At 42.8% G+C, this 14,789-nt stretch overlaps 1 protein-coding gene across 1 annotated transcript; it reads left to right on the top strand.

The window, feature by feature from the left end:
* Nucleotides 1-319: 319 nt before the first annotated feature.
* Nucleotides 320-1,432, top strand: LOC103451645 (adenylate isopentenyltransferase-like). Its single transcript, NM_001329017.1, is given in 1 exon segment — nucleotides 320-1,432. A coding segment is annotated over 1 exon segment (1,113 nt).
* The last annotated feature ends 13,357 nt before the right edge of the window (nucleotides 1,433-14,789 follow it).

Genomic DNA, 14,789 nt, shown 5'->3' with positions numbered 1-14,789 from the left:
TTCCTTCATTCTCCTCTGCCGCATCGTGTCTCCTCCTCCTCCTCCTCCACCACCACCACCACCACAAAAGCTGCCGTTTTTTGTTTTTGTTTTGCTCATCATACCTATCGTATTGTACTATCATCCAGCTAGCTGTCCTCCCACTCTCTCTCTCTCTCTCTCTCTCTCTCTCTCTCTCTCTCTCTCTCTCTCTCTCTCTCTCTCTCTCTCTCTATTCCGTTGGACAGTCCGTATATGTGCGTGCAGTGTGTGCGCAGCTACCTGATCACATATTCCCAGCTCAACAAAATTACCAGCCTGTCCTTCTCTCTTTCTTCCTATGACACTTCATCCCCTCCCAACTCACTCCCTCCATTATTCTAATCTCAATTTCAATACGAATTATATCTCCCACCGCTTCCACTTGTTCCCGCCGCTCCACCACCTCTACAACCACCCCACTCCTCCGCTTCACCTCCCCCAAAGGCCCCGCCGCTCGGCCCACATGGCCACCGGCCCCACCTCAGCGGGCCCACGAAGAAAAGACAAGCTTCTTGTCATCATGGGGGCCACCGGCGCTGGCAAGTCCCGCCTCTCCCTCGACCTCGCCAGCCGCTTCCCCTTCTTCGAAATCGTCAACTCCGACAAAATACAACTCTACCGCGGCCTAGACATCACCACCAACAAGCTCCCCCTACCGGAACGACTCGGCGTCCCCCACCACCTCCTCGGCGAGTTCGACCCCCTAGACGGCGACTTCACCCCCGCCGATTTTCGCGCCGTCGCCGGTCAGGTTGTTTCCGGCATTACCAATCGGAGGAAGGTGCCGATGCTCGTCGGCGGGTCAAACTCCTTCATTCACGCGATGGTCGCGGAACGGTTCGAACCGGGATCCAATGTCTTCGAACCGGGTTTCGACGCCTCCGTCTCGGCCGAGCTCAGGTACAATTGCTGTTTTCTTTGGGTGGACGTGTCGATGGCGGTGTTGACGGAATATTTATCAAAGCGAGTCGACGAAATGCTCGACTCGGGAATGTTCGACGAGTTGGCCGAGTTTTGCGACCCGGATGGCCAGGACAAGCACGACCCAGCTGCGGTTCCGACAGGGTTGAGAAAGGCGATTGGAGTGCCCGAGTTCACTCGGTATTTTAAAAAATACCCACAAAGTAAAAGAGACGAAGACGACGACCGGGAGCGGAGAGGAGCATACGAAGAGGCGGTGAGGGTGATCAAGGACAACACGTGTCAGCTGGCGAAGAGGCAGATAGGGAAGATCCTACGGTTAAGAGGGGGAGGGTGGGACTTACGGAGACTAGACGCAACGGACGCGTTTAGGGCGGTGGTTGCGATGTCGACGCCGGAAAATGACGGCGGAGAGAGGTGGTCAGAGATATGGGAGCGGCAGGTGGTGGAACCAAGCGCGAAGATTGTGAAGCGCTTCTTGGAGGAGTAGGTCTTCCAGCTTTTTCCAGCTATACATTCCCTTTTTTTTCTTTTTTTTTTTTAATTCTCCTCCAAATGTTTAGTTCGTCAACAATTTTGGGGAAAGTTCTTCTGTGCCTCTGCTTCCCAATTCCTGTATGCACCGGAGAAAACAAATGGAAAAATCGAAAGGTGGGAGTGGACTGGGAAGACCGAGGACCTGAAGTCGGGACCATAATGCGACAAATTTTGGATTTTGGGAGGGAAATGCAAAAAACACGAAATACAGGAAATTGAGAGGGAAAAAAGGAAAAAGGAAAAAGAAAAAATTCTTTTGGCAAGTGAAAAAAAAGAGTTTTGTGAAATTTTCGCAACTTAAATAGGGAAATTCCGTGAATTTTGTTCTCTCAAATGTAATTGAGTAAGCAAATCACTCACTAAACTCTTCGAATTTTTTAGATATTATTGTTCCTTCCTAATACAACATCGGCCTTTATTGTTCGGGTGATATTATTTAGATACACAAATTCGAATTTTTTAGTACATGTGAGGTCCAAATACAATAGTATAGCCTATCTTTCTCTAATAAGGAGTATTTATGTAAATTTAGTTTTGCAGTCTACCGTGCGGAAATATTTTTAAGTAAAAGATTATGTATTGTGCTTATATCTCACATCACATCAGAGTCTGTATCCAAAGAGATCTCAATTTTTTTTTATAAATATGGTAACTAGTTGTGGGACACACATTATATCGAACTTTAATAATCCGTACCGTATATTTTTCAAGTATTCATTCATATATCATCATTACAAAAAATCAGTTCAATCCGTAACTTTGAACTCAATTAGATACCTCAAACATTTTCGATTTAGTTAATATTTTGTAAAGAAGATCTATGAAGTGAAACTGTTAAAAATGGACAGTTCAAATCGTTAAAATTCGATATGAAATGGACCCGCCAACTAGTCCCAATTTCTATTGAAAAAAGAATAACCCTTTAGATAAAGGGCCTGCACATCACGTAAGGTATAGTTGCAGTTAAATTTTTTCTGCTGGTAATTGAAAACTGACTTGTTGTAGTATCTGCTGGCGATACAAGTGATTTTCCGATCGAAAAAGGGAAGAAAATCTAATAAAAGTGTGCTTTTATGCGAAATGCCAGATTAGCAAGGGAGTTGGAGATTTGGCAATTTTACTAGATTTTGTTGTAGATCTTGTCAAATGCCAAATTGGTCCGTGATCTTGTTTCTAGATACACTAACTACACACGTTCTTATAAATAAGTCTCCTTCAACCTTCTGTGTTTATTCTTTGATGATATATATTATCATAATTGTATGCTTATCAGCTGATCAAATTCAGGTTTAACAAATCAGAAATCCATTTTTTAAAACTAAGAAAACTTGCATTTTTCTTATGGACCGTGGATGGGACCACGTAGCTTAAGTCCGACGGAAAGCGTGACATTGATTGTTGTTAAATGAGTTTCTTGTTTAGTCCTCTTCATTTTAGAAGTTTTCTCTATTTCTACATTCGTTTCTTCCTCACATTCCCTTTTTTGTCTGTTTATGAGGTTTCTTGAGGTTTCTTAGGAACAATATGTGACGTATTCATTTAAATTGTGTAGTAATTAATTAAAGTCACGCTAATTTAACAATAATTAATCAAGAACGAGAAAAAATACAACTCAAATCCAACGAATTATTTTGTGTATATTTAAGGATGTGAGTTGTGGCTTGGGAATTCGTGAGGGAATTTTGGAAAAATGTGTAATTTCATGTCCCAAGTAGTATTTATAATATTAATGTAGAGTTGCTAATATTAGGGATTCTATATGTAGGACATGATATCAAGCGAAGGCTAGGGTGATACTTTCCTTCCATTCTCAACCAACAATGCACGTCCTCAACGTGCTTTTCCTTCAAGTGCTTCTGCTGCATAAAACATAATTGCAGACATCTGATTTGGAGAACGACTTCAGGTCAATTGTAGTTGCAAGATTTAATTGGAATTTGAACCTTGACATGGAGGTCACGACTAGTCAATTTTGTGCCAGCAGACTTACAAACTTCAGAGCAACAAAGGAACATCAATTGAGTTTACCATTTCAAGTGGAATAAAACTGTTCAAATTTCCAAATGATCTGGTAGTATTGTTAGAAAAGCATGAAACTTGAAACTTCCCACCCTCTCATCCGATAACAGCTTGCCTACATTCGTCAAGATTCCACCACCGCTGACCAACAATATAATGTCAAACGTAAATTAGTTTGAAATACCATCATAGTTGTGGAGCCAAAAATATTCACTAGGCGACACGTGAACTTTTGGACAAAAGAGGACAAAAATACCCTCGAGGCATACCGGGTTTCCTACACGCGAGCAGTAGAGAATCATTTTTTCAACCAAGTCAAAAGTGCCCAAAATAGGTATCAACTTAAAACCTAATTTATTCATATATTTCCCATTTCATTATTTAGCTAATCAATTAGCTAAATAATATACTTATTCCTTTCATATTTCATAAAATCATAATAATTGACTAATTAAGGGATTAATTACCTAATCAATCCCTTAATTGTCAATTTGAAACATCCACTCAAACCTAAAAAACACAAGAGGGCCGGCTATCCCATTGAAAAACCTAATCCATTACCTTTTTTCTACCTTTTCCCACAATTTCTTCCTTTTTATTAGCCAATTATACAAAAAACCTCCAAAACATTCATTTTATGTTTAATAGCCAAATAAATTGGCTAATTAAACCTAAAAACCCTAGCCACCTCCTATCCCTATAAATATACTCCCATTCTCACCAAAAAACTAATTCCAACACTTTGGCAAAAATCCCAAAATTCTCTAAACACTCTTTCTCTCTAAATTCTAACTTTGGCATCGGAGGTTCTTCGGCCAAAGCCCCCCCCCATTCATCGTGGGCGCGTGAGGCTCTTGGCCTTAACCTAAGGTGTTAATTGTTTTGTAGGTGCAAAATCGTCCAAGATCGAGGAGGAAGAAATTTGCATCCACAAATTGGTGCTTTCATTGAGAGTTGAAATCCATACTCGTAGAAGACTCTCGCACAAAAAAGGTTTTTTCTTTATTTTCTAGTCCATTTGAATATTTTTCATACGTTCTTATTATTAGAATTTTTTACTTGCAAAGGTTCTTTGATAAAACGTATAAGCAAAATATAATGGCTAGAAATTTAGAAAATTCCACAAGTGAAAATTCTAATGTTCAAGAAATGGGATTGCGGAGATCCGTGAGGCTAAATGCGACAATAAGGGGAGCGGCATCATCATCACGAGCTTCCACCATGGGAACCACCGTGGTGGCTACTTCGGTAGCTACCCGCGGCGAGGTCCATGGTGCCTTCACCACGGCCACCATGGGAACCACCGCGGTGGCTACTTCGGTAACCACTCGTGGCGAGGTCCATGGAGCCTTCACCACGACCCGGAGATCCGTAAGGCAAAATGCGACAATAAGGGGAGCGGCATCATCACCACGAGCTTCCACCATGGGAACCACCGTGGTGGCTACCTCGGTAGCCACCCACGGCGAGGTCCATGATGCCTTCACCACGGCCACCATGGGAACCACCACGATGGCTACTTCGGTAGCCACTCGTGGCGAGGTCCATGGAGCCTTCACCACGGCCCGAGCCGTGCCATCCAAGGCTCATGGTACCAAGACCACGATCCAAGCCGTGCCATCCAAGTTCACGTGGACCCAAGCCCAAGCCTCGCATTCACATGCACCGCGCATTGAGCAGCCTGCTCCCGTGATCCAACCTGCTCCCGTCGAGCAACCCACTCCCGTGGCCCAGCCTGCTCCTGCCAAGCAGCCCACTCCCGTGGCCCAGCCTGCTCCTGCCAAGCAGCCCACTCCCGTGGCCCAGCCTGCTCCTGCCAAGCAGCCTACTTCCGTGGCCCAGCCTGCTCCCGCCAAGCAACCTGCTCCTGCCAAGCAGCCTGCTTCCGTGGCCCAGCCTGCTCCCGCCAAGCAACCTGCTCCTGCCAAGCAGCCTGCTCTCGTGACCCAGCCTGCTCCCAACGAGCAGCCCACTCTCAAGGCCCACACTGCTCCCGTGGCTTTCCAAGCAGCCCAAGTCGGCCCAAAACTATCTCAACCATCTGGACCTACCATCGAGCCGGGGGCATTCTTACCACATTTTTTCGCGGATTTGACATTTCCCAACTCAAATCTCGCGCCCGGAGTCTACCACCCTTCCACTGCTCAAGGAGGCGCATTCCTTCCAAGCTCTTCCAATCCAAATGGCGAACAACACTTGTCTCGACAAGTCATAGAGTTGACGAGCACCTTTGCACAACAGACAACTTTGGTGAATCAACTTTTGCAACGCATCGGGATCCAACGTGCCCTGGATGAGGTATCCCGAAGTAGGACAAGGGCAGACGAACCTTTCCAGCAGCATCCCAGCAAGCAGCCATTCGACCAGCCACGAGCTGAACGTTCAGGCAGTGTACATTCCCGATTGGGCCCCCGAGATAGCGTATACTCCCGTCTTAGCGCGCGGAGGAGCGTGTACTCTCGACTAGGCCCACGGATGAGCATACATTCACGGTTGGGGTCACACTCCGATAGTCAACATGAGCAACCTTCCAGACAAAGTGTTCATTCGCGGCTAAGCCCACAAGGAGCATCATCCACCTCACATCAGAGTAGGCAGCACGACGGACGGAGAGAAGCAGTCACTCAATCCAGCTCAAGTTCAACCAGCAGCCTACGAAGAACTCGCTCGCCTGCTAGGAATGCACCATATGCACTGCATCTGCTGCATAGACGAGCCAAACACATGGAAGAGCAGCCTAGACCAGCAAGTCATGGCTGGGGGCAGCCGAGAGCTGCACTACCCCAACAAAGGCAAATTCAGGAAGAAGTAGAGAGACTCTTGACCAAGCGATTGCATGATTTCCAACGCAACGAGGTCACCAACGAGGCACTACGACGGAACATGACCAACATAAGCAGGTCACCCTTCACGGACGAGATCGAGCAGGCAGAGCCTCCACGAGAGTTCAGCATGCCACATTTCACATCTTTCAAAGGGGATGAAGACCCAGAGAGACACTTAAAACGCTACCGAAGCGCAATGATCCTTTATCGATACAACGATGAGCTCATGTGCAAGATATTCGCCACCACTCTACAAGGCGAGGCGCAAGATTGGTTCTACACCCTGCCGCCACAATCCATCCGGGATTTCTACGAACTTTCTTTGGTTTTCACCAAAGAATATTCATCCAATCGCTCAATCAAAAAGAAGTCTGATCATTTGTTCAACGTCAAGAAGAACCCAAAGGAGTCGCTTCGCGACTATGTGAGGAGGTTCAAAGTAGAGAAGGCAAAAATAGTCGGATGCAACGACTCGATAGCTAGAGCAGCCTTCCAAAAAGGACTTCCAGCAGACCACCCGCTATTCGGAAAATTGATCATGAAAGAAGATCTAACTCTGGCAGACTCTTTTGCTTTGGCAGAGAAGTATGCACTTTGGGATGAGGCTCGCCAATGCACATTCAAAGACTTGAAGAAGTACCCGACATCACCTCCCTAGAAGCAGCGGAGGACTTATTCACATGTTTGACGTTATCTAAAGTAGCAATAAGCTCTACCATCATGCGAGAAGAGATGGGGGCCCGACTACCTGTATTCCACAGTTACCTGTATTCTACAGTTCAAAAGCTCTCATCGATGTTATTAAAAATTCAAAAGTTAACTTTGGCGATAGTTGTTGCAACCTAGAAACACAAATTTTACTTTCAAACGCATGCAATCATCTTAATGACGTACTATTCTGCCCAATCCAGACGCGCGACGATAAAGGCGTAGACCCTGGCGGATGTAAAGTTTTCTGACGAACGTAACACTGGAAAGACACACTTGAAAGCAAGTTTTGTCCTCGTCACCCTGAAGGATTCTACATAGGAGCAACATGTAACGGCAGTTGAGTACCATTTCTTGCTGCGCATCACACGGCCCTAGCCGACCCTTGCTCAATGATTCAACTCTAGAGTGGCCCAATACCGGCAGTTGAGCATCTCCTGTTGCTTATGACATGGCCCCATCTCCACAGCTCCCTACTGCGCCTTCACGCCGAGCCTAGGTGACGCAACAGAACGGCCCAACGATGCCTCAGAAGTAGCCGAGCACACTCTAGCTGCGCCTACTCCACCCGATGGAGACTTCTGGCATTTGCATGTCGACGGCGCAGAAAAGCCTTCATCACTGCCGGCAGAGAAGGCTCCAAAAAGATGGATCCCATCTGGGAAGGTCCGTACAAGATCAGCAGAGTAGGGGGCAAGAGTAATTACACCCTCACCACCATGAAGCGGCAAAAAGATTGAAAAAAAAATGGATGACCTACAATCTGAAGAAGTACCATGTGTGACCTCCCGCTACATCAAAACCCGAAGACTCAATAAGCTCGACGGGCACCACCTCACAAGCTGAGGACTATCCAGTTGTTATGCAGTTCCTACCTTACAGCTAAAGTTCTCGTTCGTTTCACTCGTTTTTCAATGAGGAATTTAGAAGTAATCACAACTTGGCTTGGCTGCATGCTTACAACAACTAATCACTCTTGCACTTCAAAAGAAGACTGCACCCTTCTTAGGGACTTATCGCAGGAATTGCGCCCCCCGAGGGACCAACTATGCTCTCCAGTGCGAGAGGGTAAACCAATTCTCCGACACCCATATGGGTCAGCTCTCCAAGACGGGAGGATAAACTTTACACTCCGAATATCCAGACGTGGATGAGCCTGGCTGCCCTAGTATAACTAGATGCACGATGGCTTGCGCCGGGATTCCTAGAAGTAGCCACAATGGTCTTTTTCAAGGTTTAGCTAACTGAAGGATTTTGGGTCTCTTGGCCTAATCCGTGGGGAACCGGGCCCTAGAGACGGAGAGGGCACATTACGCAGTACATCCGATGGACGGCTGCCCTGGAATCCTAAAGCTGCTACCGAGTGCACTAAAGTAGCCTACGGATTCCGGAAGACTGCCTACGGCTTGCCCTTCTAGCAGTGAAGCCGCACTAGACTTATACAACCGCACATTCTTGTGAAAGGTTAGACAAGCTAGCGCGCATATACGAAGTTTTATCCACTGCTGACATGCTACGTAGTCGATAAGCTTCACCTCTGCCAAGTGCGGAACAACCTACACCAAGTCCTAAAATGTTGTGATACTTGCTACGCAACCTACGGAATTGAAGAAAGTCAAAGTTAACAGCCTAGTGGTTACGCGGACTTGTCTGCTTCTGTAAGTAAGGCATCCGGCTGCCAACCCTATGGCTAACAACTTTGCAAAGTTCTACACCAACACCTACGGCTGCATAGGCTACGCGAGTTTGTCTGCTTATAAAAAAGTAGCATGCCTGCCACTGGTCTATCAAGTCTAAAGGTTAGGGCATGAACAAAAGAAGTAAAGATGAAGAAAAACGAAGGAAAACATGTTTATAAACAACTAGCAAAGGTTGAAGGAGTTCAAGCAAAACAAAAGCTACAAGGAAAAACAAAGAAAATCCTAAAGGCTACCTAAAATACTACACTACAGCAGCTTGGACATTCCACGACTACTCGGTCGCCACACCTTCAACAGCCATAACGCTCTTAGCAGCGGCATCATCCGGCGCTTCACCCCCGGCTGCCCCAGTCTGGGCACTAACTTCTCCAACTACTTCACCAATGGAAGCCTTAAAAGTAAAAGCAAGCAAGTCTTCCGGAGAAATAGAGAAGCTCATCCACTCTCTTCTTAGCATAAGTAGCGAAACGAAGCTCAGAAATTGCAAGCTTAAGATCTTGAATCTGAGGCGAATCAATCTCAGCAGCAAAGGGAGCAGGCTTTGGCGCCACTTTAGCAGCAGAGTCCACCTTACCACTCTTCATAATAGCAAGTCTCTACAAAGGTGAACCAGACTTGGCTCCCAAAGAACGTCCTGGTACAGACTTCGGCACTGGGGGCATGATAAAACCTTTACGCTGAGTAATCTTATCCACAATTGTACTAGCCATTCTCAACATGGAAGACGCCACATGCTCAGATCTAGCAGCCTTACATTTCTTCCCATTGGAAAATCATGTCAATCACATACCTCTCGGTAGCAAGCGGACCCTCATGAGCAGCAGAAGAAGTATTCAGTTTTTTCTTAACTGGCATCTCATGAGCAGGCGGGGAAGATCTCTTCTTTCCATCTTCATTCATAGTAAGCTCCACGACAGCGATCAGACGAGCCAATGCATCCGCCTTGATCCTCTTTACCTCCTCTTTCTGGAGCAGCCCACCTTTCTTTCGGCAAAGATGACTAAGCAGCCAACGACATTCATGGTACTCAGCAGGGGAGCGCAACCCAGCATTCCAACAGGCAGGAAGCCTGCATGCCCAACATTCCAGCAGCCCATGAGACCCGCAATCTCCTTATTTCTCTCAATCACCAGCCTGGCCCGAGTCAGGTCCAAGAGCCCAAAGGACATGAGCCATGCGGCTCGCCTAGCACTGCGCCCCAGCGCCACAATCCGCGACCCTAGTTGCACAAGCTGCCTTTTGGCTCAAGCCAAGCCAAGCTGCCCAAGCAGTGGTCCCTGCCACAACATCTCCTCGGCCCATGCCGAGCCAACTCCTGGCCCCTGCCAGCCGATGTGCCGCACCACCCCGACGGCTGCCCCGCAATAGCACTATCCAAGAATAAGGCAAGAAAAATTAAATTTTTCTTACATCGGTGCGGCACGAAGAAGACGAAGAAAGCAACGAAAGACGGTCCTTTGCACGGGCAAGATGTAGAAGATTGCTAGAGGAGGGGGAACAAATATCCTCTAAGCTATCTCTCTCTTGTAGGGTAGAATAAATTGCTCTCCAAAGTTGATTTAATAACCCACTTAAGGTGGACTTAAATAGGCTTTGAGAGAAATTTATTTCCCTTTCCTAGAAGGATCTAATTTCCTATTAAAGAGAGAATCAACATCAAAATAGGAAGCAGTCTTAAGTTTCCTAAAGCAAGAAGATCTCTACACCTGCTGCCCTTTTTTGCGAGCAGCCCAACAGGTGTGGGGGCATTTGTGGAGCCAAAAATATTCACTAGGCGACACGTGAATTTTTGGACAAAAGAGGACAAAAATACCCTCGAGGCATACCGGGTTTCCTACACGTGAGCAGTAGAGAATCATTTTTTCAACCAAGTCAAAAGTGCCCAAAATAGGTATCAACTTAAAACCTAATTTATTCATATATTTCCCATTTCATTATTTAGCTAATCAATTAGCTAAATAATATACTTATTCCTTTCATATTTCATAAAATCATAATAATTGACTAATTAAGGGATTAATTACCTAATCAATCCCTTAATTGTCAATTTGAAACATCCACTCAAACCTAAAAAACACAAGAGGGCCGGCTATCCCATTGAAAAACCTAATCCATTACCTTTTTTCTACCTTTTCCCACCATTTCTTCCTTTTTATTAGCCAATTATACAAAAAACCTCCAAAACATTCATTTTATGTTTAATAGCCAAATAAATTGGCTAATTAAACCTAAAAACCCTAGCCACCTCCTATCCCTATAAATATACTCCCATTCTCACCAAAAAACTAATTTCAACACTTTGGCAAAAATCCCAAAATTCTCTAAACACTCTTTCTCTCTAAATTCTAACTTTGGCATCGGAGGTTCTTCGGCCAAAGCCCCCCCCATTCATCGTGGGCGCGTGAGGCTCTTGGCCTTAACCTAAGGTGTTAATTGTTTTGTAGGTGCAAAATCGTCCAAGATCGAGGAGGAAGAAATTTGCATCCACAATAGTCTCCATAGAGAGCTTGCCTACGTCCGTCAAGATTCCACCACCGTTGACCAATAATACAATGTCAAACGTAAATTAGTTTGAAATACCACCATAGTCTCCATAGAGAGCTTGACGGACCGTTGACTAACAATACAATGTCAAATGTAAATTAATTTGAAATACCACTTGGCCATGGGCCCACTCCAACAACACAGAGAGCTTGACGGACCGTTGACCAACAATACAATGTCAAACGTAAATTAGTTTGAAATACCATTGTGGTTCCATAGAGTATAGGAAACCTTTTTAGCTACAGACAAGGGTCATAGGCTCACTCCAACAACACCGATATTGTCTCCATTTTACCACCTGCTCAATTCGTCAGGTGTGGGGTTTTAATACAAAAGGCCTCGGTGTTAGTTAAAGTATGGTAATTTTATTTAAAGAGCTTGTTCTCAAGCTCTGTGGCCGATGTGGGACAAAGGAATTCTAACCATGAATATTCTGAAGAAGCAATTATAGAACCTTCTGTGATGTGATTTGGTGACGTGAGGTTTCAGAATGAGATTATCCATTTGAGGTCGTTATCCAAATTAAGGCTTCAAAATGTTTTCCCTGGAATTCCCAGATTAAGTGACCTCGATTTGGCATGACATATATCCGTGGGGACCAACTATGTGCGCGTACATCCTCAATTGGGTCCGCAACATATTTAGGCGCAGACCAAATTGTTAAACCGATGCATTTTAAGGAATAATTATGTGTTTGGTGCCAATCAATTTTTTTTATTAGGAGTGTGCTAATTGTAGTCTAATAATTTGAATTATGTAAATAAAGATTAAAATTCGGATGGAATAAGTACATCGATTTTAACTGATATGACTACACTCACCTATACTAAATGTGGTAAGTTTTTTGAGGAAGGATTTTTAATAAAGGATGCAAATTGGCTGACAGTGGCATGGGGATATAACAAGTAAAGTGTAAGGCGTGGCGTGGCATGGCATGGTGGAATGGTACGGTTCTGCCAGCAATGGTGCCACACAAGAGGGGGAGACATTATTTCAAGGACATCAAATTTTAAATTATTTGAATAATCAACAACTAGGATGTAACCTGAATAACAAATTAATTATTATTTACTAAATTTTATATATATTAAGCAGAACAAAATTAAATGTATAGAGGCATTAGGAGAGACAAGGTTCATGTTCTTTGAGACCAATTAATCATCAATTTTAGAGGTTAAGTTCTTTGAACTGGAACAATATTTAGTAAAGATGCATCTACAATTTATAGAGATAGTTAATTATAGCGAAGATAAATGCTAATGGAACTTTCTCAAAAGTCGGGCGCTCTATAGAGTCTTTATCACTTCGTGCTTTTAATACAATATTTTATAATATGAGCAAAGAAGTTAATGTTAAAATGTGAGGCGGCTGCGTTTTATCTTTCGAAGTCATACTTTTGAGAGAATTTTTAACATAGGGCGCAGCATGTGCAATGCGATACGCATGAAATAGCAAATACAAACGGAAAATTGAGAAAATTAGTAATTTAATAAGGGGACCATGAATTATGAGGTCTAGCTGATCATCTCGTAACTAACACAAACAAACATGCGTGTATATAGCCATTATTATTACACATTGCCGAGTATGTTCGTTTTGTTGTGTTACTCAAGAATCAACGAAATTACAAAACAAACATTATTATATAATGTAATTTATATATATAGAGGTTTGATCCACCAAGACCTAGCTATGCATGGAGGGAAACGGATTGTCAAAAACATGGCTCGCATTCGCATTTGCCTTCATAAAAACTTTCATGTACACATGTAATGTTATTAGGGCCGGTCCAGAGATTTTTGAGGCCCGGGACGACGCTAAAAATAGTGCCCTAACTTCATATAAGAAAATTATTTATTTTCACACTTAAGATATTGATAAAATTATACTTAGAAAAGCACTTCAAACTTAATAATTTAGAAACACAAAAAGACTAATTTATTTTGTATTGAGAGAAGAAAACCAAACAACTCTGGGCTTATAAGTAGATAGATGATGAATTTTGTTTTCCATTTGAACTTTGAAAGTGTTTTTGTATAAATCATGAGGTGTTTTTTTTTATTTACTAACCTTGTCAATATGAGACTAAAAAAATAATGATGTTTTCGAGTCTTTAATTGATATGTATTAGTAATGAATGGGCATTAAATTAAATATTTTGATAACACGTCATATAATTTACCAATTTGCGCTAAAAATTTGGTCTACGTATTACTCATTGTTGAAGATTAGACTTGAATTGAAACGAATATTTAAAAATAACAACCCACATAGCTACTATCTAGTAACTAAAAATAAATTAACAACCAAACAAAAAATAAATTAACAACCAAACAAAAAATTGTAAAAATTGAAAAAAATAAACATGCACATAGCATTTCGAACTTAGGACCTCTTGTTAATTTTAAACAACAAAAACCATTGCTTCTAATTAAACTTCTTGATCCTTTAACCAAATTTTATAAATTTATACTCTTATGAAAAGAAATTTGTAAAAATTAGAAAGTAAATAAGCACATGTGGTGTTTTGAACTCAAGACCACTCATTATTTTCAAATGACCAAACCACCTCTTCTACTTAAGTTTCTATGTCATTGAACCAAGTTTTATAAATTTATACTCTTATGAAAACATATATAAATATATCATTCTAATAATTTTGGTGCCCCCAATATTTTTGGGCCCCGGACGGTTGCCCTGCTTGCACTAGGCCTAGGCCGGCCTTGTGTTATGTTGACGGGATTCAAAAATCAATCACGTATTGTTACGCAAGAAAGTTAAAAAAAGTACAATTAGCATTCTAGGTGCATGAAAGTTATTCTAATCAATATGACATGTTTAGGTAGTTGAGATTGAAAGAGAACAGATAATTAAGTTGGGAAGTGGGTTTGCTCATAATGTGGCGCTTGAAAATTGAAATTTACATGTTGGAGGAGCTAGCAAAATGGTTGAACGTGGTGACTTGCTGGTTTTAGTGAAGCTATCCCAGTGTGAATATTGCTTGAAAAATACAAAAATAAAAATGCACAAATAAAGAACCATTAAATTAAGGGAACTTTAACGAAAAGTTACTGGTACTGTTCACTCTAACGAAACACCATATTTTTACACTAAAAAATCAATCATGGTACTATTCACTTTACCATTTATTTTATCCTTATCCTTAAAACTCAAAACTTTTTTTTCATTAGTTTTCCTATAAATTCTATGACAGAAGAAAGGGAATGCCTAAAAAGGGTGAACGGGAGATCCAAGGAGGAGTGATCGAAAGAGTGAAAGACAAAAGCATCGAGAAGTGAGTGATCAGTCAGCAGTCAGCTAATGTTCTGAAACATATTTTTATTTATAATGAATAAAATATGCGTGTGTGTGTGTGATCAGTAGAGAGAAGCATGAAGGTTTTATTGCAAAAACCAATAAGAAGAAGAAGGAAGAGAGAGGCCTTCTCTCCTTCCCTCTGCAACTGCAACTGCTTAATTCTGCTACCACTTTCTGATGATATGCACAATATAGA

This window comes from Malus domestica, chromosome 13 (assembly GCF_042453785.1).
Source record: "Malus domestica chromosome 13, GDT2T_hap1".
NCBI lineage: Eukaryota > Viridiplantae > Streptophyta > Magnoliopsida > Rosales > Rosaceae > Malus > Malus domestica.
This window is presented reverse-complemented; position numbering and strand designations above follow the sequence as displayed.